Source organism: Lissotriton vulgaris, chromosome 7 (genome assembly GCF_964263255.1).
Source record: "Lissotriton vulgaris chromosome 7, aLisVul1.2, whole genome shotgun sequence".
NCBI classification, from domain to species: domain Eukaryota; kingdom Metazoa; phylum Chordata; class Amphibia; order Caudata; family Salamandridae; genus Lissotriton; species Lissotriton vulgaris.
The window spans coordinates 1680364088-1680388721 of record NC_141695.1 but is presented as its reverse complement, the minus strand read 5'-3'; the positions used below and the strand labels follow the sequence as shown (position 1 = coordinate 1680388721).

The following is a 24634-nucleotide window of genomic DNA, read 5'->3' as shown; positions in this document are numbered from 1 at the left end:
CCTCAAGACCCTAAATAGGGCTGTCCTGGTCCACATTGGACACCTGCAGAGAGGGTAAAGAAGGAACCAGTGTTCCCAAACACAACTTCAAATAAAAATATCCATAATGCAAATAGTCCATATTCAAATAGTGCGGTCCAGGAGAAATCGGCTTCTTAATTTTAATCAGTTTATCTCAACCACAAATGAAGACTGTAAAGTCAAAAGATGCAAAACTACAAACTTTAACCCCTTTGCTGCTGATGACGAGCTCAGCTCGTCATCCGCTACGGCGCACGTATCCTGATGACTAGCTGAGCTCGTCATGTAAAGTGGGTTTTTAAAATCTTCAGCACACCGCGGTAAATCGTACCTCTGTTAAAGTGTTAAGAAACACTTAAAGAATGAAACATGGGAAGTCATTTTGGCACATTCCATCTACGAGTCCCTTATAGACATTAAACTTTCTTTCACACTGAACAAAACACAAAACTCACGTGGGAGAAGGAGAAACTGAGCTGTAATGAGTACGTCAGGAAGGAGAAAGGCAAGACGGTCATGTTCCTAAACTACCACTTCTGTTTGAAGGTACTAGACAAACAGACTCTACACAAAGGGAAGAATTTCACCTCAAGTTAAAAATATTTGAGGAGGTCCACGCTTTCCTGATAACATTATGCTAAAACACTGGATTCAGCTCAAAGAACTCTTCCTCCCCTACACCGCAAGCAACTGACAACAAGAGTGCTACAAAGCCACTAATAGAAGTTAACATTCACAGAATTAAGATGTAACTCTAGCAACCTCTCTTCCACCACAGACAACCTATTGAAAGTACACTCACATTCCAGTTGCTGCATAGTCTGAAAATTCTGGAAAACTGCAGGGATGGACATATTCTGGCTACCAAGTGAACAATTCTCTGAACAAACTTTCACAAAAATGTAGAACACGGTTGGCTACCATTTAACAAGAAATTTAAAACCAATTTCCTCTGCCAATCTTTAATCCGTGCCAGACAAAATGTATATCACACAAATTCTTGTTTCTGTAACAGTTCCTGGATGAACACACCTTGAAAGCATCCAGGTACAATGCCAGTACCTTCTATGTTTTATAGTGCACTGCATATACAAAGAGAAACTGTACCAAGCCTAGTTCAAATGGAAGGCAAACATCACCAAACACATGGAAGGTGGGTCTATGAAAAAGCTGCAATCCCTATTCTACCCTCTTCCCAGGAAAAAAAGGAACCAATATAGACTAAAAACGTGCCTTAAGGTGGCGCGAGTCACAGGCAAACAATCCTTTCCCTCTGACTAGTTTCATGCAGTATCAAAAGATTTTTTTACCTTTATTGCTGCAATGATGGAATTGTGCCTACTCCATCACTGGAAGGTGATGGCAGTGTCTTGGGAACTGCACTAAAGGGTGGTGGACACCAGAGTTACTGCCCTGCGTGTCCCACCCCTGTACGCAATGCACTACAGCTACTGAACAAGGAAGATCCTTAATTTACTTACATCCCACCTACTGGTAATGGGTGCAGTAGGGGAAGCAAGAAGGCAGTAAACAAAGGAGTTAGAGACTAGAATGCAATGCAGAAAGGGGCAACCTTTTAGGCTCGGTTCCTTCTACCAGAACCTATGTACTGACATTCTCCTCCTACTGCACCCACAGTCCATTGCCCACAAAATGGGCATTTATTCTGGTTGTGGCAGAGACTATGGATTCAATCACCAAATACTGGAAGATGAGGCAGGTGAGATAGAGTCTCTGAATCTTTCCTGCTCGCCACCATGAAGTCATGTCAAAATAATGCCAAAGAAAATTGCCTCAGCTAAAGGTGCAGTAGGGAAATTAATATAATAAACTTCATAAAACCAAAAGGCAGTAGGAAGTCTTGACATCTCAGGCACAAGAGTACTGGGCATAAAAGCTTAGCCGGAGACTCATTACTGACTGAATAAGTATGTGTGCTAAGTTTGGTTATTGCACGTGCGGTTAGTATTAAGCAAAAAGTCAAACTCCTGCCATTCTGCAGCCACAGTCCAGGTAGCAGCTCGCTTGCACTCTACAAGGATACCAAGCCAGGCAGATGTAGAACTCACGCATCAGATTTTGTTACTTTCTCATTCCACGCCCCCAGCGTCTCTGACGTTTTCACATAGCTAGAAAGAAAAGTGTTAACATGAAATGACTGGCCACTGGAAAAAAATGTTGAGAAGAGAACCAATTAAGAATACTCTGCTTAAATTAAACTCCATTAATGTCACTCCTGCTAAGAAGAAAGTAAAGTCGAAAGTCAGTGAATATCAGCTCAGAAGACTGGGCATGAAAGTGAGTCAAAGAGTAATTAAGAGAGATTACTATTGATCAGAAGTTTCATTTATAAAAAAAAACAAGATGCCTTATGTGCATTTCATTTTTATTCATAGTTCTCGGAAGCAGGAAGTCAAAAGGACCTCTGCTCAGCAACATGTTCAGTAGTTTTCAGATGCACGGTGGGTAATCTGCGATGTCAGCTCAGCAAGAGATCAGGGCCTGCAGGACCTTTTGTCACAAAGTATATGGCAGACTAAAATGAGAGGAAATGCCCCACCTAAGCTGCTGGCAGCACAAATGTTAGACAAGTGAGCACAGTTTAAATTGAGCATTACACGTAAAAACAAAACACTTGCGATTCATGATTGAGACTTGAACATTTCCCCCCGAATTTGTGGTTTCTTGGACAATAAAAAATGTCCAAAAAAAACAAAAAAATCGGTAAGTGTACTTAAAAAAAATTGAGCAATAATAGTCCGTGGAGTATCCTCTTTCAATATAGATTGCCATCGGTGGAACATTATTTCCCCATTAATATGAAGACTTTGTAAGTGATAGAGGAATGCGGGTTCATGCGAAATGGTGAAGAAAAGCACCACTTGTAGCAAAACCAAAAGCATTACGTTACTACATGACTGCTCTTCCCCAGCCACCATCCTCATATTAGTAACCTTTATACTTCAAGCAGTCAACGTTCCCTTGAAAATCACTAAAATCAGTAAAGGAGCTCAATGCCAGAGGCTTGCTCTCAAGTTTCCTGCAGTGTTTGGACAAGAGGGTGTTTGGTAGCTTGCGCGCAAGCAGGGCATTGAACAACTATGACTGACATACCCTAAGCCCAACGGGCAAGTCACAGCATGGTGGGAATAACCTGTGGCATTTAAACATCTGTTGCCCTACACATTTGAACATTTTAAAGCACATAACACAGCAGCTCAGAAGATAAGACCCACGCGTTGGACATCTGCACGTCATGAAGACCCTTGGTGAAGTTCTGCTTCAGTTGGTTAAGAGGCGTCTGACCCAGCTTCTTCTTCAGGTCCCAGGCGTGCCTCTCTTTAGCTGCTAGCACCTGGCGCAACGTGGAGATCTCCTCTTCCACCTATCAGAAACACAAGAAAAACACACACTCAAATGAGGATACCGAACTACCAAGGAGTACTGCAGGCCACTTCACATATGTGAAATGGCAGAGGGTTATGCCGATGTCTTCCAGAAGGAAGTTATGTGAGCTGTAGACAGGAAACATCTTTACCATGTGCAAGAATTGCACTCCAAGTGCTTGAGGTATGAAGAATACATTAGTAAATATTTATAGTGAGCCATGTAGTAAAAGGAAGACTAAGTATTCGTTCAGAGTGGGACAAAAAGAGTGTGTTACATTAATTAGGTAACAAAGGACTACACATGATAAGCGCTGGTATCCAAAGTCTTGCATCAATCTACAGATCAGCTGCACGGCAGACAGTTACTGTCAAAGCTTCACAACAAGGGTTCAATGCATCATAAACTAGTTCTGGAGTAGATGGTTAGTTTGTGCTTAGCATTTACTCAATCATTGGAAAAAGACGCTAAATATATTTTTTCACACCTATTTAAGGGACTAAAATAGTTTCACAGGCCACAGAACAATTGAGCAAAAGGAACTTGAAGTAACCTACATCTGATATTATAAGAACCTCAGCAACTCAGAACCTCATGTAGAGGCATTCACAGATTATGTGTTACATTCAAACAGGATTCATGCAATGTGCACACATTTGATGAAGGCAGAGCAGAGTCTTTACAAAGCCATGCAGCATGGCCCATGGCTTACACAGTAAACAGGAGAGATCCCTCAGTTTAAAGAAGTGTGTAAAGGCAGCTGGAGTTTATGAGAATGTTGATAAAGGTTCAGGATTACAATGCTCCAATCATTACCAGAACAAATTACTCTGAAGTACCACTCGCCACTGGTTATCTGCAGTGACCAGAAGGGCACGGGGAGGCCTGGAAGATATTTTAACTACATAGGGCAATTTTAACTACACAGGCGAAATCTTTGCATTATGTGAAATTTAGGAAATTTCACGCTGAACTTTCCCCAAAAAAATGTTTGCAAGCTTATGGTATTTTGCCCAGAAAATATCCAGCTGAGAGATTTTCTTCTTCTGCTAGTATCTCGCAAGACTTTTTTTTAATGAAAAGTATGCATTTGCACGAACAAGTCACTGAAGACGCCTACCAACATACAGCTTGAAAAGAGTAATTTTGTGAAATGATTATGTAATTTCCTAAATAATTACACCATTTCACACAACCCGTGTCATGAACTTCAATACCAGTAATGGTAACTCAACCTTCCAAGTCAGTAAACTGAGCACTCTAAGAAACTGCAACATTATTATCTGGGGTGGTAGATTGTCCACCTACAGGAATAATCGACTCTGGTCAGGGTGAACCCTTGAAGCCACTAAATTAACCTGACCTCAGCCCCATGGGAGTCATAGCACAGGGCAGACATGCTTCATTTAAGGCAATAAGTGTAAGTATTTATGCAGTATCGAAACAGCAATAAAAACCAAAAACCCAAACAATAAAAATGCTAATCCTAATTAGAAAAGAGAAAAATGTCATGAACAAATTGAAATCCAACTGATAAAAATCAAATAAGTAGAACCAGAGATATGAATTTTAAACATTCTAAGTAGAAATAGCCCTACAAAGCACCAATGATAGCCTGTGGAAGAGGTAGCCCAGGACCTAGGTGTGATTTGAGGCCAACAGCGATGGAGCACTAGGCGCAAAGGTTCCAAACTTTCTTCTGGTGCCCAACAAATAAAGGAGCACACTCTCAAGGCCCCGGGACATCAGGGAAGGGCACGTAGAGGTTTCCAGGTTGTCAGGCAGAAGCCAACAGCAAGGTCCAGAACAGGTCAAGTTGCCACTGGTTAGCTGGGTACTTCCAGGAAAAAAGCCTCTTGCAGTCTATGGTACCCCTGTAAGTTGACCAGGAGGTCAGCCATATGACCCTTGTGATCCAAGTCTTTGTCCGGGATACAAGAGGGAGCAGGTCCAATCCTTCAAGGCTAATATCAGGTCACAGATAACAGGCCCAGCCCTCTTCTGTTCTTTTACAGATCCAGAAAGTGTTCTTTTGGAGTGCCACCATGTTGAAGCAGGGCACTAGTTAGTGGGTGAGTTGGACTCCTGGTCACCTACAAACCACTGAGTAAAAGTTTCCAGAGCCAACACTACTTAAAAAAAAATGTTTTTTTAAAAAGGAATGTTTCCAGCATACAGTAGTAAAATAGGTGTTTAAATAAGATCTAGTTTCTCAATATGTTGATTTACACAGAAACCCCTCACTACCGAAAACCCAGGACTTTTCCAGCTTCTCAAGAGAGCAATCCTACTCTCTTTAGGTGATCCTGCCTCTGGACTCACACAAAAGGCTGGTTACAATTACCAGTACACGCTACAGTACAAGCTACTGTACAGGATGAGAACACAGCAACACCACTTTAGCACAGAAAAGTACCAAAACCTGGTGATATAAAAATAAACAAAGACAGCCTCCCTATAAAACCACAAAAACAAACTGCTCTAAAAGTTCAGCAGAATAGTACTTAATTAGCACTACATCAATAAAGCTTATTTAGGTCCTTAAACAAGATGCAAAATTTGCTGATAAGCGATTCCCATGTCCTGTGTCTGAGTAAAAGTGCATTCTTGTAACCTGTAAAGAAAGCTTGAGAGGCTGCACTCGATCACTTCAATGGGTATGCCAAACTTTGTGGTTTTATTAGGGTACCTTGAATAGCTCTCTGCCCTGACCCAAGACAATGATGTGTAACCTTTACAAAGCTGTAAATTCCTTCCCTTTTTGTATGTCATCCACTTTAGAAGAATCTTCAATTTCCCCCTCTTCAGCCAAAACAGGGCATTTTTAAAAGGAAAAAAAACAAACAAGTTTCGATGGTATAAAAAAGGAGCACGATATTGCACTGGTATTATGAGAAAGACAGCCTTAGACAGGAAGTTGAGAAAAGAGTGTAAAATGAAATCCCATTTGTATCATTCTCTTACTTCTATGTATTACAGTATTATTGATTGTGCCTATGGTTAAGAACACAACAATGTTCAATAATCATCAAATATGGATGTTTTACAGCGGCTTGAATCTTCAAGTAGCATTGAATAGGTTTGCTAATTTTCATGGTTCAAGTAGGCCCGGAAGCCGTGTAGCGCAAGGTTGTACATTTGCACATTGAAATATTATAAAGTGCAACCTCGGTTGCGAACCAGGTTAAGTGGAAGCAGGAATTCAGTAGAATAATGAACCTAGTATTGTGTGTATGAATGATATGTAAATGTAAATGTAGTATACTTGTAAATTGCACAGCTGCCCCAGCAACGGGGCGTCCCGGCACTGTATAACGCTGTGGAACCCTTCCTGGCTCTCCCTGTGAGATGCCCCTCCTGGGCACCCCCAAGGTGAAGCCAGGCATCCCAGCGTTGTAGGGGCCGTTGTGGAGATTAAGCAAGCTATTGCCCAGAGTTGCAGCGTGGGACCCATGATTAGAGTAGGCGCCGAGGCGAGAGAATTATCGAGTCCGCGGACATTAAGCCCAAGACCCTGCCGCGTCGGGAATTGAACCCTGGTCCCGGGCCTGATCTCTGCTTCAGTGTCTGCCGCTTCTAACCAGTGAGCCACACTTCTCCACATGTTCTCCTTATGTTCTGTTTCAACCGACCTTTCTAGTGAAAGCCCTGGTCAGTGTAAATGAAAATTGTCTGACTCTTTTACTATACTGCTTGCTACGTTGCATTATATATTAGTTGGAATTTAAGCTTCCCAACATGTGTTTTAGTTTTAACAAGCTTCAAAGAGTGCTTACTTTGCTATGAATTAGGTTTCTTGGGTGTTAGCGTCTTGGAACGAAAGCTAATCAAATCCCATTAACAAACTGTGATCCACCTTCCTTTTTCAACGTTGACTACTATGAAAACAGGACCAGATATGAAACACTGGCCGCATTTTAAGGCATTAGCCCATGAGGAAAGATCAGTTAGCTTCTGTTATGGGCAGTAAACATTCGTGAAAACACAAAAATTACATACAAATCGGGCATCATTCTTTGGCAAATATCAGACTGACTAACTCCTTAGAGTGAGTGTGTATGTGCAAGGCTAAAAGCCTAAGTAACTAATGCTTTGAATGGTGTGGATGGCTGAGAGTGGAAGCGATAAAGCCATATTTTAGTAGCTGGTTGACAGTCACACTAACAAAAACGCAGTGCAGCTGAATCCTCTATTCTGTTGTCCAGAGAGCTATGTGGTTTGAGACCGTGCCAAGCCACCTGGCCTTGCACTGAGTAAATGTGGGAGGAAGCAAAGTTGGATACATTTGCTTGACTTTCAAAGGCGTATCTGACTGAGTCACAGTACAATGCAGGTACGAAAGACTGTACAACTCCTCTCCCTCTTCACACAGCATACCTGGGAAGAAAGGCATAAAGAGACGTAGGACTTTGGGAGGGACATGAGGGAGATGCTGAATGGCCATTATCTGACTGCAGACCCAAAGGCTGTTTAAGGTATGCATGATTAGGTGCATGGTTTGACATACTTTAGTTCGGGAGAAAGTTAATCATGTAGGTTTTATAAGAATTCTGAGGCTGTTACTATATAGATACAGGTATTAGGTAGAGATTAGACCAATTCCTTGCAGTTTGTAGGGATTTGGGATGTAAAATGCTTTTGGTTTGTCTATCCGGGTTCTCCAATGTTGGTCCCGGAGGGCCGGATTTGTGCCAGATTTTTGCATATTTACATTTAGATGAATATAGTTATCTTAAAAATCTGGCATGGGTCCGGTCCTCCAGGGCAGACATTGGAGTACCCTGGACTCTCTCTACAATATGACTTCTGAGTTTACCATAACAATTTCCATCATTCTGATACACAAGGCGTATATACTAATTTCACATGATAAATAACCTTTAAATATGTCACAACAGCTGTGCGACTACTGTTTCCGTGGACTGGAGTGAGGGTTCGCAAATATGGAATATGCTACTTACCAGTATGCATCTGTTCTTGGCATAGAGGGCTGCAGAATGGTACATTTATGAATAGATCGCCATCTGGTGTTGGGCTCGGATGATTGCACTTGTTTTTCTCTTGGAGAAGTCTTTTGTCGTCACGAGACCAATGACTCCTCCCTTGGGTGCTAGTGCGCATGGGCATCGGCTCCATCCTTAGGTTGTTTTGCCATAGTAGGGTTAAATGGAGTAGTATGATAGAATACAGAAAGATGCCCATGTAAGTGTCTAAATAAGATAATGTTGGAACAGACACAGGTTTCCGGGGAGGCAGGGAGGGCATCTACCACTCTGCAGTCCTCTATGCCGAGAACAGATGCATACTGGTAAGTTGCATATTCCGTTCGAGGCATATGGGCTGCAGATGGTACATTTATGAATAGACTATACAGCAGTTACCTCCCTAGCGGTGGTCACCAGTGTCTGTTGCAACAGTTTGAAATAAAGTTTTTAGTACAGCCTGGCCCACTCTAGCCTGTTGTGTTGCCTGCACATCAACACAGTAGTGTTTTGTGAAGGTATGCGGTGTAGCCCAAATTGCTGCTTTGCATATGTCATCTAGGGGAATGTTTCCTAAGAATCCCTAGTTTACGTGTAGAATGAGCTCTAGGAGGAACAGTTAATGTCCTTTTTGCTTTTATGTAACATACTAGCAGCCCGCCCAGACGTTGTCCGGGGCAGAAGGGGCTGGGGGTCGCACCACTGCAGGAGACGTGCAGCAGAGCGGCCATTAGCGGGAGCAGCAGAGCGTACATACCAGCTCCCGCGCCGCCGCTCACCCCCGCATGTCGGGTGTGTGTCCCTTGCTCCTTCCTGCGCTCCCACCAGCATCGCCGCTCCTCCCCGCGCTGGGAACTCCAATGTTGTGCGTCGGTCCCGTGCCACCGCTCCTCCCCGCATGTCTTGTTTTGTTCCCTTGCTCCTTCCTGCGCTCCGGTCCGGACAGCGAACGTCGCGTTGACGTGACGTCACGCCCACACGCCATTGCACCTCTCGCAAGCGTTGTGACGACGCCGAACGCCGCGCGCAATCACTGTATCCATACGCCCATATGGACTACTTTTCCCCTAACGTCCCCCCCTAATGTATATGGTGTGGTTTTCTATAGCCTATGCCCATCTCCTGGACCTCCCCTTTCCAACGCTGTATTGGGTGTTGTGATTGGGGGTGTGCTTTTCGAGTTCACCTGGCTCAAAGGACACAGTTCTCTCTTTATAATAGTAGTATAGATTTGTATACATTTTACAATCCACCTAGCAATGCCTGCTTTAGAGATAGGATTGCCCTTTTGTTTTGGCGAAAACGCTATAAATAGTGGTTTGGTTTTCCTGAAAGTTTGTGTTCTTTCTTTGTAACACAATATTGCCCTTTTGACATCTAATGTATGTAGGGCCCTTTCTGCTACAGTCTGTGGTCTTGGAAAGACAGCGAACGTCGCGTTGACGTGACGTCACGCCCACACGCCATTGCACCTCTCGCAAGCGTTGTGACGACGCCGAACGCCGCGCGCAATCACTGTATCCATACGCCCATATGGACTACTTTTCCCCTAACGTCCCCCCCTAATGTATATGGTGTGGTTTTCTATAGCCTATGCCCATCTCCTGGACCTCCCCTTTCCAACGCTGTATTGGGTGTTGTGATTGGGGGTGTGCTTTTCGAGTTCACCTGGCTCAAAGGACACAGTTCTCTCTTTATAATAGTAGTATAGATTTGTATACATTTTACAATCCACCTAGCAATGCCTGCTTTAGAGATAGGATTGCCCTTTTGTTTTGGCGAAAACGCTATAAATAGTTGTTTGGTTTTCCTGAAAGTTTGTGTTCTTTCTTTGTAACACAATATTGCCCTTTTGACATCTAATGTATGTAGGGCCCTTTCTGCTACAGTCTGTGGTTTTGGAAAGAAGACTGGTAGTTCCACTGGTTGATTGATGTGGAATGCTGAAAGAACCACTTTATTTTGGTGTAACTGTAGGAATGGTTCTTGTATTGTGAACGCCTGTAATTCACTCACTCTTCTGAGGGAGGTAATGGCTATAAGGAAGGCCACCTTCCATGTAAGGAATTGTATTTCACACCTATGCATAGGTTCGAAAGGTGGTCCCATTAGTCTGGTGAGTACTATGTTGAGATTCCAAACCGGGGAAGGCGGTAGTCTTGGTGGAATGACTCTTTTGAGGCCTTCAATGAAGGCTTTTATTGCTGGCACTCTAAACAGGGATAGATGTTGCCTGTTTTGCAGGTACGCTGCTATAGCTGCAAGATGTACTCTAATGGAGGTATAAGCAAGGTTACATTGCTGTAAGTGTAGTAAGTAGCAAATAATATTTTTTGTGGATGCGTCCAGAGGGTTGATGTTGTTACTGTTACAGTATACAACAAACCTTTTCCACTTTGCTGCATAGCATGCTCTGGTGGTAGGATGTCTTGCTTGCTTAATGATTTCCATACAGTTTGAAGGTAAATTTAAGTATCCAAATTCTATGACCTCAGGAGCCAGATCGCTAGGTTCAATTGTTTGGGATCTGGGTGCATTATTTCTCCATGGGTCTGTGTAAGGTGCATGGGTAATATTCTTAACTTTTGATGTGGCACCTGTGATAGTTGCAGGAGCGTGGTGAACCACGGTTGTCGTGCCCACGTGCGTGCCACTAGTATCATGGTCATTGAATGTTGTTGTAGTTTTCGAACCACTAATGGAATTAGTGGGAGAGGGGGAAAAGCGTATGCAAATTTGTTGGACCAATTTATCCATAATGCATTGCCCTGCGACAGGTGGTGTGGGTACCTGGATGCAAAGCTTTGGCATTTTGCGTTCTGATGAGTGGCAAAGAGATCTATCTCTGGTTGTCCCCATCTTTGGAAGAATGGCTGCAGTATTTGGTCGTGCAGTTCCCATTCGTGTATTTGTTCTGACTCTCTGTTTAAGATGTCTGCTATCTGATTTTGAACTCCTGGTAGGTGTTCGGCTAACAGATAGATGTTTTGAGGAATGGCCCATCTCCATATCTCCTGCGCTAGTCTGGATAGTTGTAGAGAGTGTGTCCCCCCCTGTTTTTGAATATAATACATTGCTGTCATGTTGTCTGTTCTCATCAGGACTGCTTTGTTGAGTATCTGCATTGAAAAGCTTTTAATGCTAGAAACACTGCTAGTAGTTCTGGATGATTGATGTGCAGTCTTTTTTGCTGTACAGTCCATCTTCCCTGTACTGTATATTTCTCCATATGCGCTCCCCATCCGGTGAGCGATGCATCCGCTGTTAGGATCACTTGTGGAATTGGTTCTAGGAACGACCGCCCCTTGGAAATGTTTGTTGTGTTCCACCACTTCAGAGAGCGATGTGTGCGGTCGTCTACCAACACCAGATCTGTAATCTGACCTTGAGCCTGATTCCACTGTGTTGCTAGACATTCTTGCAGCGGACGCATTTGTAGTCTGGCATTTGGTATTAGCAGTATGCAAGAGGACATCATCCCTAATAGTTGCATGAACACTCGAGCTGTTAGTGAGTGTTGTGGTTGAAATCTTTGAATCAATGTGAGCATTGTTTGAATCCTGACTGGATTGGGATATACTCTGGCTGTTTCTGTGTCTATAGTAGCCCCTAGATATTGTTGAACTTTGTTTGGTTGCAGGTGGGATTTTGTGTAGTTCACCGTAAACCCTAGCTGGTGCAGCAACTGAATTATCTTTTGTGTGTTTTGAAGACATTCTTTTTGTGACTTGGCCTTTATTAGCCAGTCGTTCAAGTAAGGGAAGACATGTATTTGTTGTCTTCTTAGGTGAGCTGCAACCACCGCTAGGCATTTTGTGAACACCCTTGGTGCTGTTGTGACCCCAAACGGAAGGACTTTGAACTGATAATGTTGTCCTTCTACAACAAACCAGAGGTATTTCCTGTGGGCTTTGTGAATTGGGATATAAAAGTAAGCGTCTTTTAGATCCAGGGTAGAAAGAAAGTCCCCTTTCTTCAGTAAAGGAAGTACTTGTTGGAGCGTGACCATGTGGAAATGTTCCGAATTTATGTATGCATTGAGCGGTCTGAGGTCTAGTATTGGCCTTCGAGACCCGTCTTTTTGGGGAATTAGGAAGTATAGAGAGTATACCCCTGTTCCCTGTTGATGTTGTGGAACCTTCTCTAAGGCATGCTTTTGCAGCAGTGATAGTACTTCCTGTTTTAACAATGTTAGATGATCTTGACTCATTGGACGCTGTTTGGGGGGGATGTTTGGTGGGGTAGCTGTGAGTTCTAGGCAATAACCATGTTGGATAATTTGTCTCACCCACCTGTCTGATGTGATGTTTTCCCAGACAGGTAGGAACTGTGATAGATGTTCCCCGACCGGTGTTATATTGTCTGGGGGGAGCTGTATGAAGTCACTGTTTTGGGGTAGGAGAGTTGCGGTTGTTGTTATTTCCGCGACCTCTACCCTTGTTGTTGTTACCTCTGTAACTGCCTCTAGAATTACCTCTGGGTGATGTTGGTGTAAAAGAGGTGGATTGCTGGCTTGTGCCTGTATTCTTTGATCCGCCTCTATAGGTGGACCTACGAAAGGAACCCCTTTGAGTTGGCTGTTGCAATGCTCCCATTGATTTAGCCGTTTCTGTGTTCTTTTTCATCTTTTCTAACGTCTCATCAGTACCCGAGCCGAAAAGTGTTTTCTCATCAAAAGGTTGGTTCAATAAGGATGTTTGTACCTCTTGTTTGAACCCTGAGACTCTGAGCCATGCAGGTCTTCTTAACATGATACTGGTGTTTATGGATCTTGCTGCAGTGTCTGCTGCGTCTAAGGCGCACTTAATGGAAGTGTTCGTTATTATCTTCCCTTCTTGTATGAGCTGATCTGCCCTTTTTTGATGTTCCTTAGGGAGATGTGTAATGAGTTTTTCTAACTCATCATAATGAGCCCTATCATAACGTGCAAGTAGCGCTTGTATATTAGCTATGCGCCAGTTGTTTGCCGCTTGGGATGCTACTCTTTTGCCAGAGGCATCTATTAACTTGGACTCCTTGTCAGGAGGAGCAGCTTCTCCTGTAGTTAATGAGTTCGCTCTCTTGCGAGCATTTGAGACTACTAGCGAGTCCAGAGGTACTTGTCCTTTGATAAATATTGGGTCCTTTGGTGCTGCCTTATATTTTTAGGGCTCGCCTGCTGTGCGCATGCGCACAGCTGGCAAGCTCTATAGGGGTTTATCCAGTGTTTAACCACCACTGGCGATTCCTTGCAGTGCATGAAGCGCGTGCACAATGCCACCGGCCGCCTGCCTGCCTGCCTCGCATTACCACATCAAAGGCAGCCCTCCCAGCGCATTTGTCAGCCCCTAATTATTCACGGCCTGCCGGCCGTACTTTGTTTAGTCTCCTTTTATAACTTGTTTAACTTGTTGTATTTTGCTGACTGGGTTCCGATGATCAAAAGAAACTTTGAGAAAGCTTTTCCAACTAGAGGAACGAATGGAATGTACCGGGAAGCTGCAGTTTGTTGCTCGACATAGAGGTTATGTATGTGGGAGGAGGTCGCGCAAGAGACTTTGATTTTGCACTTCAGAATGAGAAACTTCCTGACCCATTTTCTTTCTCATGATTGTAGACTCATGGTATGTAACAAAGATGTCTGCACATAATAGGGAAGTTATGTAACTTATCTGAAATCTTTCAATCCGTTTCTTTTTTCCGACACGAAAATACATTAGATAGCAAGGTTATGGACAGCGTGGTATCTGTTTCCCTCTTTCAAAGGGGTTGGCTGGGTGATTGATGGTATGTTTGTTTAAATTCCCTGCCATCGGTTGATATTTAGTTCTCTAATGAGGCGCTTTAAATTCCAGTATGTGTGGTAACTCCTTTCACTGCACATACGTGAATGATGCGTTTTGGTGCAAACCACACACCCACAATTTTTCCCAGGTACTTTGACAGGTCAAACCTGCCAAATGAAATTGCGAGGAAAATGCAGAGACCTGTTGGTTTTGGTGCTCCGAGTCTCAAAATCTACTTGTTACGCCTCAGGGAAAGACCTAGAGTAGATGACCATTATTATACCAAATAAATGCTAAACATATTGGCACAAGATTTTATTGGGTTCGATAATTATGGCTTCCGACAGCAGGGCACTTGTAATGAGCGCCTGAGGTCCTCCCATGCCTTGAGCCGTGTATTGTTTTGATGAGATGATATCATAGTACATGGCTCAATAGTATTGTTGTTTAGGAAATCAAGGTTGGTGGAACGTCTGCTATACATTTTCTCCCTTATTATTCAGATTTCGAGGATTTCGAGGCAAGCACTGAGTCTCGGACTGCAGACCTCTTGCTGGCTCCTGCTCATAAATTCAAGAGGTTGGGGAAGAGATAAGAGTCAGGCCGTACATTCACCATATTTATCCTGTAGACTGCCTCTGCTTGGAATTAAGTGATAAATGTGGATATCTACCTGTGCATTTTGGATGGTGCTCGTCTTCAGCCAAGTGTACAGGTGCATAAACAAGGTTTATCAACTAACTTCAGAATGAGAGATGGGTATTAAATCCGGAGTGGAGCGGTGCCTCGGCCAACAAAGTGTTGCCAAAAGAGAGAAACGTCTTGGGGAGTCTTCTTTACTGCTGCCTGTCTCTTACTCACTCCGCCTGCCTAACCTGTAAGGCTTACCCCAACAGCCTCTTCCATTTTGCATCACAGCTCCACCCACCACACAGCTCCACCGATGCACCCACCACACAGCTCCACCGATGCACCCACCACACAGCTCCACCGATGCACCCACCACACAGCTCCACCGATGCACCCACCACACAGCTCCACCGATGCACCCACCACACAGCTCCACCGAGGCACCCACCACACAGCTCCACCGAGGCACCCACCATACAGCTCCACTGAGGCACCCACCACACAGCTCCACCTACACAGCTCCACCGATGCACCCACCACACAGTTCCACCGAGGCACCCACAACACAGCTCCACCGAGGCACCCACCCCACAGCTCCACCGAGGCACCCACCCCACAGCTCCACCGAGGCACCCACCCCACAGCTCCACCGAGGCACCCACCCCACAGCTCCACCGAGGCACCCACCACACAGCTCCACAGAGGCACCCACCACACAGCTCCATCGATGCACCCACCACACAGCTCCACCAAGGCACCCACCACACAGCTCCACCGATGCACCCACCACACAGCTCCACTGACACAGCTCCACCAATGCACCCACTACACAGCTCCACAGAGGCACCCACCACACAGCTCCATCGATGCACCCACCACACAGCTCCACCAAGGCACCCACCACACAGCTCCACCAAGGCACCCACCATACAGCTCCACCAAGGCACCCACCACACAGCTCCACCTACACAGCTCCACCGATGCACCCACCACACAGCTCCACCGAGGCACCCACCACACAGCTCCACCGAGGCACCCACCACACAGCTCCACCTATGCACCCACCACACAGCTCCACCGATGCACCCACCACACAGCTCCACCGATGCACCCACCACACAGCTCCACCGATGCACCCACCACACAGCTCCACCGATGCACCCACCACACAGCTCCACCGATGCAACCACCACACAGCTCCACCGATGCAACCACCACACAGCTCCACCGATGCAACCACCACACAGCTCCACCGATGCAACCACCACACAGCTCCACCGAAACAGCTCCACCGATGCACTCACCACAGAGCTCCACAGATGCCCCCACCACACAGCTCCACCGATGCACCCACCACACAGCTCCACCGATGCACCCACCACACAGCTCCACCGAGGCACCCACCACACAGCTCCACCGAGGCACCCACCACACAGCTCCACCGAGGCACCCACCACACAGCTCCACCGAGGCACCCACCACACAGCTCCACCTATGCACCCACCACACAGCTCCACCTATGCACCCACCACACAGCTCCACCGAGGCACCCACCACACAGCTCCACCGAGGCACCCACCACACAGCTCCACCGAGGCACCCACCACACAGCTCCACCGATGCACCCACCACACAGCTCCACAGAGGCACCCACCACACAGCTCCACCCATGCACCCACCACACAGCTCCACCCATGCACCCACCACACAGCTCCACCCATGCACCCACCACACAGCTCCACCGAGGCACCCACCACACAGCTCCACCCATGCACCCACCACACAGCTCCACCGAGGCACCCACCACACAGCTCCACCGATGCACCCACCACACAGCTCCACCGAGGCACCCACCACACAGCTCCACCGAGGCACCCACCACACAGCTCCACAGATGCACCCACCACACAGCTCCACAGATGCACCCACCACACAGCTCCACCGATGCCCCCACCACAGAGCTCTACAGATGCCCCCAACACACAGCTCCACCGATGCCCCCAACACACAGCTCCACCGATGCCCCAACACACAGCTCCACCGAGGCACCCACCATACAGCTCCGCCGATGCACCCACCACACAGCTCCGCCGATGCACCCACCACACAGCTCCGCCGATGCACCCACCACACAGCTCCGCCAATGCACCCACCACACAGCTCCGCCAATGCACCCACCACACAGCTCCGCCGAGGCACCCACCACACAGCTCCGCCGATGCTCCAACTAAGCTCCACCAATGCACCCCCCAAACAGCTCCACAGATGCACACACCACTCAGCGCAACCACAGCATCACTCAGCGCAACCACAGCATCACTCAGCGCAACCACAGCATCACTCAGCGCAACCACAGCATCACTCAGCGCAACCACAGCATCACTCAGCGCAACCACAGCATCACTCAGCGCAACCACAGCATCACTCAGCGCAACCACAGCATCACTCCGCGCAACCACAGCATCACTGGTTCAAATATGTTCTTTCAATGTTTCAAGCTTTCACGCTTTATTACAAATCACAAAAAGATGTTAATATTTCACTTCTGTTCTTGAATTTGTCACAATAAAAAACACTGAACATAATCTTCAGAAAAGTTATTTACAAAAGTTTAAGCTATTGCCATTACAAATTAAATAAATTATTTAAGTATTATTTTCAAAAATTAAAAGCCATTGTTATTTGTAATATCAATACATCTAAGTCACGTAAATACAAAACATGTTGCATTACAAATGCTATAGGTGTCACATTTGCGAAAGTTATAACTATTGGCATTGTAAATGACAAAGCTATTAATTTAGCTATTTAAAAAAAAACACAAATAAAAAAAAAATCATTTATAAGACCAATAGCTCAAACATTTCTAATGCGAGCCCTATTGCATTTCCAATGCTTGTTTATTCTTGGGTTTAATACCCTAGCCCTCACTGGATCTTTGAATATGTCTCATGTGTGATTGAGTAGACTCTTAAGCATTGGTAGTTTTCCTGATGTTCTTTGTGCAGCAGGTAGTGTTTCTAAAAAAAAATCCTCTATTTGAGGTTCCGTATGTAAGTCTACCTTGTGGTATTTTGCAGCCCTATTAATTAACTGTGCGAAACCTGTATTATCATCAGGTGGTGAAGGTTTTGAGGGATACAGTTCAGGGTCATTATCATTATCTGACCCTGCGTTATAATCTTCCCATGGGTCTGCGTCTTCTGGGACAGTGTCGGCATCCCTAGGAAGTTCTCCCTCCCCTGTGTCACTTTCTACATCTATTTGAGGTGTAGATGGTCGTGGTGTAGAAGGTGGAGAAATAGCTGGCAGAGTGTGAGGAAGAGGAGAAGAGGGTGTGTGATTAGGTTGAGGGGACAGGGGGGGGGGGTCTGGGCGAGGGCGGTGGTTGTATTTGTCCCCATTGTTCTCTTTTTAGGAGGAGGAGCTTTGTCGTCCAACTGTTCATTCTTCCTCTTTTTAGGTAGTTTTGTCACCACCTTTTTAGGAGGAGGAGCTTTGTCGTCCAACTGTTCATTCTTCCTCTTTATAGGTAGTTTTGTCACCACCTTGCCAGTTTGTGGATCGATAAACAAAGTCTTTTGTTTGGATCGGTCTGATGCTCCTGTGTCGGTACTGAAGTTTTTGGTTCCGAAAGGTGCTTTTGCTTCTGACTGTCAGTGTTTTGTATTTTCGGCACCGAGATTTTGCTCGAATACGATCTTTTCAGTGTTGAGGAAGTCTTCGACGTCGAAGCATTTTTCGGTTTCGACATGGAATGTTTCGACTGCAAGCTTTCCTTGGTATGGAGCTTCGGTGTCGATGTCGACCGCTTCTCGGATTCGACATGGTGGGGGGCCCGAGTGTTTCGGTTTCTGTTTCGTTGCCGAGCCCGAGGGCGGGGCGTCTGAAACTTTTTTCGGTAGTCTGACCGGGCTCGAAGGCGGGGTCGACACCAAGCGGGTCGGTTTTTTGGTAAGGGGACGCCGTCCCTCCCGGTTTGATGATCGTCGATTTCTTGGACGTCAGACTCATCCACTCCTGACCCAGACTCGTCCTCATCTTCTTCTTCTTCTCCCTCTTCGGGGTGCTGGGCCTCAAACAGCTCCGGGATTGCCTCTGACTGCATTCTCGACACCTCGTGTCTTCGGGCTCGACGGTTTCTAATCGTCAACTTGGAGGAGAATGCTGCGCAGGCTTCACAGTCCCTGGATTTGTGTTCAGGTGATAAATAGAGGTTGCACACCTCGTGTAGGTCCTTGTGTGGGAACTTAGCACCACACGTTTGACATCTTTTGAATGGAGTCCTTTCCATGGACTCCGGGTTGGAATACGTCGAGATAGGCCTCCCGGTCTCGTAGACGTAGAAGTTGGAAATTTTTGTTGTTGACGTCGAAACGGAAATGAATTCGCGCTCGATAACAATACCGTTGAATTGGAAAGGGAATACGCGCCGAAATATAACTTTTCTCGAAGTCGATCCGGAGCGCTTCGATCCTCATCCGAACCCAATGGCGGAAAAAAACAATCTAAGGATGGAGCCGATGCCCATGCGCACTAGCACCCAAGGGAGGAGTCATCGGTCTCGTGACGACAAAAGACTTCTCCAAGAGAAAAACAAGTGCAATCATTTGAGCCCAACACCAGATGGCGATCTATTCATAAATGTACCATCTGCAGCCCATATGCCTCGAACACATATAACACCTGCAGAAAAAGATTTTCGCTGTCAGGGTTGTTTGACTCCTAACACTCAATTTAGAAAACAGTAAGAGGCATGCGTCTGTTTTCCTTCTCTCTGAAGGGAGCGAGATACGCAATATCCACTTGGACTTAGGAAATCTATCCGGGTGTGCACCAAACCAGGGATTTTACAACAATCGTATCTCACTGTCTTTATCAAGGACGCATGTCCAGACCCAGAGGATGCACGCTTGGGGTGACTGTCACCACAGCATGTTGTTTTGATGGGTGTTCCTGTCAGCCACTTTTATGTTAGACCTAGAAAATCAGACTGCAGAAGTAAACTGTAAACAAAGAATCACAGAGGAAGGAGAAATTTTATTTTTTAGCGATAAAGGAGGAGTAATATATGAAGCTGGTGTTCCCTAGCTCAGAGCTTGTGTCTTTGTTCTGCAATCTACTTCTAAAGTTCTTGACTTAACCCGTGAGCTTGCCCTAAAGATCTGTGTGTATCATGGGTCTCATTTCAAATCCCATTAGCATGTATCGATCACTGTTTCAACCATCACTGATTATGGCGTTAGGCACCTTGCTTGTGATGGGGAAAAAAATGTGGGCTATTCTGCAAATTAAAATGTACTCTGAGTGACCGCCACCTTTCGTGTCTTCTGATGTCCATGATTCCCCCATCAGTCCACCCGGTGACCTCTAACCATCTCTGTGGCTGCCCAGAATACCAATGGATTGCGTTGCCAACAAAGTAATAATTTTCTTTCAAGAGCCACAATGTTCTCTTCATCTAATGCTATCCCCTGTTGTGTTACCCTTGTCTGTGGCCCTAGGCTGTGTGCCAGAATGTCAGTTCCTGGGCAACCCTAACAATACTCCCCAGTGCCAACACACCCATCATCCTTTTGCCCTAATCTGCACTTCCCACTGCCTCTCGCTATACCATCATTATCATCCGAGACTCTATGCGTGTGCCCAAATGTGACATCCTAAACCCTTTTCTCCCTGTGCATGTCCATTTGACTGTGGACCTTCTGTGTCTTTTTTTGGCCCTGTAGTTGTAAAGTTATGCTCATCTTATGCACCCTCACATGAGCTCCTCTGGCCTACTGAGCCTCTGTGACCATGCTTCATACTGCCTTTAAATTCTGTGTCAAGTTTATGAGCAACCTACTCTGTGACCTCAATACCCGTTTTCCATTCCTCCAGACATGCCACCTTCACGCCCCTCTGCCCATATCCTTGTACAGCTCCTCTGCCTGCAACACTCTCCCTCTTAGCTCTGCCTGATACCCATGCTCCGCCTTCTCCTACATCACTGCCTCATCTTTTGGCTTTTTCACTACCCTATTTTCAATGACTCATTCAACTATTCATCCTCAAGCACCAAACCTGACCCCGCCATATTTGCTTTTTTCATAGTGTGTCCATGCCCACCACAAGAACACTGTCTATGTGGTCACATCCATAAAGTCAACGCCATAGAAGCAGAAATACATCATCAGCCGCTCATCCTAGTATCACAGCCGAAGGGGCAACAACAACTGTTACCAAGCCATAATGGTCTTAACGGTAACAAAGAAGCTATCTCAACACATCAGACAAGCACGGGCCCTCTAAGCCCTCTAAGCCCCTTCGGTACCACACACATGCTGTCGCCGGCCCTACTCACAGACGACCCGGTCAAAGCAATAACCAACAAACATTATTCACCGGAATCTGTCTATCAAAGTAGTATAAAATCACCGCCCTCAAGGCAACAAGATGACATATTTCTTAGTCTAAAAAATCTCGAAAATTCTCCCATGATGCCGCAGTCGCAAAATAGGGAGATAGTACACGAAATTCCAGCCTCTCAGGTTTCCTTGCCTCCAGAGTATACACCTTCACCGGTACAGGCAGCCAGCTCACCACCCTCTGCAGTCTGGTCCCATTTGTTAAACACTTTGGACACTATCGGCAAAGCCATGACCTATCACGCAGACAAATTAGACACCCAAGTTGGCCTGTTAAACATTCTAGCTATCTACGTACAGGGGGTGGAACAAAAGCTGCAAAACCTAAATGAAATGATAGAGCGGGTGCAGCAAGACCGAGAAACATGCTACCTAACAAACCATTGCCATTGCACGCAAATCATAGACCAACTAGCCGTAGTTCCAAATCTAATGTCCGAACTACTGGGGGCCGTCAGGGACATCTCAGCACAGACTAATCCACCAACAAAGAAATTCAGAGAAACCCAGCAGGAAATGGATCAGGTTTACCCAAGTCCCCCAAAAGAGCACAATGTAAAAGCAGGGGGGCTCAACAGTGCTCTAACACCCGAAAGCACAAAAACATTACAGTTAAAAACCGTTTCTGAAAATGTAGCCGTCTCGATCAGCCCATCAGTTGATCTTTGCAACAACCCACTCGCAAAAGAAGCAATTACTAAAGCCCCACTATCAAAGCGGGAGAGGAAACGACTAAGAAAGTCAAGAAAGGGAAAACAAACAAGACATGCACCAACCATAATCAGTACCACAACGGAGCAAAATGTTACCCAAAGCGAAGACGATACACCAACAACAAACACAGAGAAAGCAAGCCTGGTGGTCGACACAGTTCTATCTACCAATAAGCCTACCAACACAACAATTCAAAAGCAACCAAAAATGGAACACTCGCAGCCAGCAAACGTATATAGCATATTCAAACCCATAGAAAAGGTAGTGAATCGGCATGTAACATCACAGCCCACTCAAATCCCAACAAACACTACCAGACGCAACACATTAGTCACATTAGAAACCGTCAAAACCAGCTCAAATGACGTAATTTGGCCTAATGAGGGAGACAGCAAGGATGGGTGCACCGCCGACAAAATATACAGGATTCACAGGGAAAGCAGTGTTCCAACCACTGCAACAAACAATGAAATACCTCCTCTAAACACCGCATGCAACACTCAGAATCCTCGCCCGTCCACTGCGGGACAACCCTCAGAGGGAAATGAACTTAAAAAAAGCCATCACACAGAGCTGGTCCTTTCCGACAGCAATAACTGTTACTACAAAAAGCTGCATTTCATCCCTCATTTCGAATCGAGGGGAACCCATGACATCCTTAATAGAAGCGTAATACTAAAACTGCTCAAAGCACTCCCGTCCCTGCGTCATATTGAGACGGAGAACCTTGAAAGCGTCGAATTCAGCCCTAATCCCGACCCATCCGGTCGAGAAATCACCATAGTAAGCTTTACTGATAACTCCATCACAGAGCAAATCTGGCAGCAGCTGGTTTTATTTGCCAAATGGGGTATAGAACTAACAAAACCAACGCCCGCCCGCTATCCTACCCCACTTCAACAACTAAAGTCATCAGAGAGCTTGTTGAGAGGTGCGAAAGGCCCAGAACACCAAAGCCCAAGAATTGGCAAAGATCAAGACGGGAGGAAAATAACCATAACCTTCGTTCATCCTGAAGCAGGAAAACACACAGGGCAAAGGAAACAGAACCCAGCTGGAACCCGCCAATGCACGGCATGAACAAACCCTTTCAAAGCAAAAATAACAGACAACATTTGCTCTTGGAACATAAATGGCCTGAGCTCAAAACTAGAAGATCCAGACTTCATGGAATTTCTCAAAAAACACGATTTAATTCTTCTCCAAGAGACATGGCAAACAAATCCTTCACCAATAGTAGGTTACAAAGAATATCTTAACCCGGCCCAGAAGGACTCGAAATATGGTAGAGCTAAAGGAGGGCTTTCAATCTATGTCTCGACCCACATCTCCTGGCAGGCCACGGAAGTAGATTTAGATACAACATGGATGCTATGTATCAAATTAACAGCCCCGACCTTCTGTAGCCTACTAATATTGAATATATACATCCACCCATCATCCAAACAAAAGAGATTGAATATTGACACTCTAGCAGCAACACTGGATACATTAAAACTGGCTCACCCACACTCCAACATAATTTTATCAGGAGATTTCAACATGAAATTACAAAATCTAAGGAAAGATAGCCCAACAGGCCATGTTCCACCTAGCAAACAACGTGACACACATGGTAACAGATGTGCCTCTCTGTTGGAAGAAAGATCATTGGGCGTGTTAAACCGACAAGTGACATCAGAGAGCCACCAAGCATATACCCGAGTAACGCAGAGAACATGCTCCATCATTGACTATTCATTATCAAACCTAGACCTTCTTCCCCACATCACAAACTTTGAAATAAAAGATAGGTCAGAAAGCGATCATCACCCACAAACCTTCACTTTACTCGTAAATATGGCCGACCCCGCAAAAGACAAAGAGATGTCCCAATTCACAAAATGTTACAATTTGAAACGTCTAATTTGGAAAAAGGAAAATATCGGTGACATCATGGCCACATGCATAACCCTTTCGGAGAGTTTTAAAGTCAATCCATCATGCATAAAGGCTTGGGAAATCTTTGCTCAAGACCTAAACAAAGATTTCTCAAAAAATGGCCGCAAACCAGGCAGACCAGAAGGGATAGGGTGGTTCACCACCAGTTTAAGGAAACAAAAAAACCAATTGAATAAACATCTAAGGCATCTGCGAACTCGAGGCCCAGAATCTACTCAGGACATTCTCTCACTAATATCAAAAGCAAGAAAAGACCTCAAAAGAGACTCCAAGGCAGCCAAGAAAGCCTTCAGAGAAGAACTCTGGGCAAAACTCCTCCATGCCAGCAACCAAAAAGACTCTAAGCTCTTCTGGGATATAGTCAACCAGCTATCGAACGGCAAGAACAGGCACTTCAACTCTGACGTAATGGAGGACACTTGGAAAGCACACATCGAGCAAACATATAATGACACCCTACCCTCAGGAGCTACAAATCAGGAAATCCCCACTGCAGAAACAGTTGATGATACACCAACAATCGAACTGTCAGAACCACCTCTGCAGATTTCCCAAGATCGGGTCCTTAAAACCATAAAAAATCTAAGGCCTGAAGGAGCCCCAGGACCTAACGGATTGCCTAACGCATTATTCCGGCATGATCCCTTATTCTGGTCTGATATCCTTACTCCATTATTCACACATGCACTATTGTCAGGTACGATCCCAGACTCCTGGAGAGGAAGCATCCTTAATCCTATACATAAATCTGGTCCACGTTCAGATCCTGCCAATTACAGATTGATCG

General features: G+C 45.5%; 1 protein-coding gene across 24 annotated transcripts in view; it reads right to left on the bottom strand.

The window, feature by feature from the left end:
- Positions 1 to 24634, bottom strand: part of TPD52L2 (TPD52 like 2) — a 129383-nt gene that overhangs the window by 64667 nt on the left and 40082 nt on the right. For 17 of the 24 annotated variants that reach the window (XM_086932781.1, XM_086932765.1, XM_086932774.1 and 14 more), the window contains exon 3: positions 3258 to 3406. In XM_086932781.1, coding sequence (XP_086788907.1) covers positions 3258 to 3406 — 149 coding nt within the window. Of the gene's footprint in view, positions 1 to 2090; positions 2151 to 3257; positions 3407 to 24634 lie in introns of all 24 variants that reach the window. The other 7 variants (XM_086932766.1, XM_086932776.1, XM_086932782.1 and 4 more) reach the window with 1 other exon arrangement.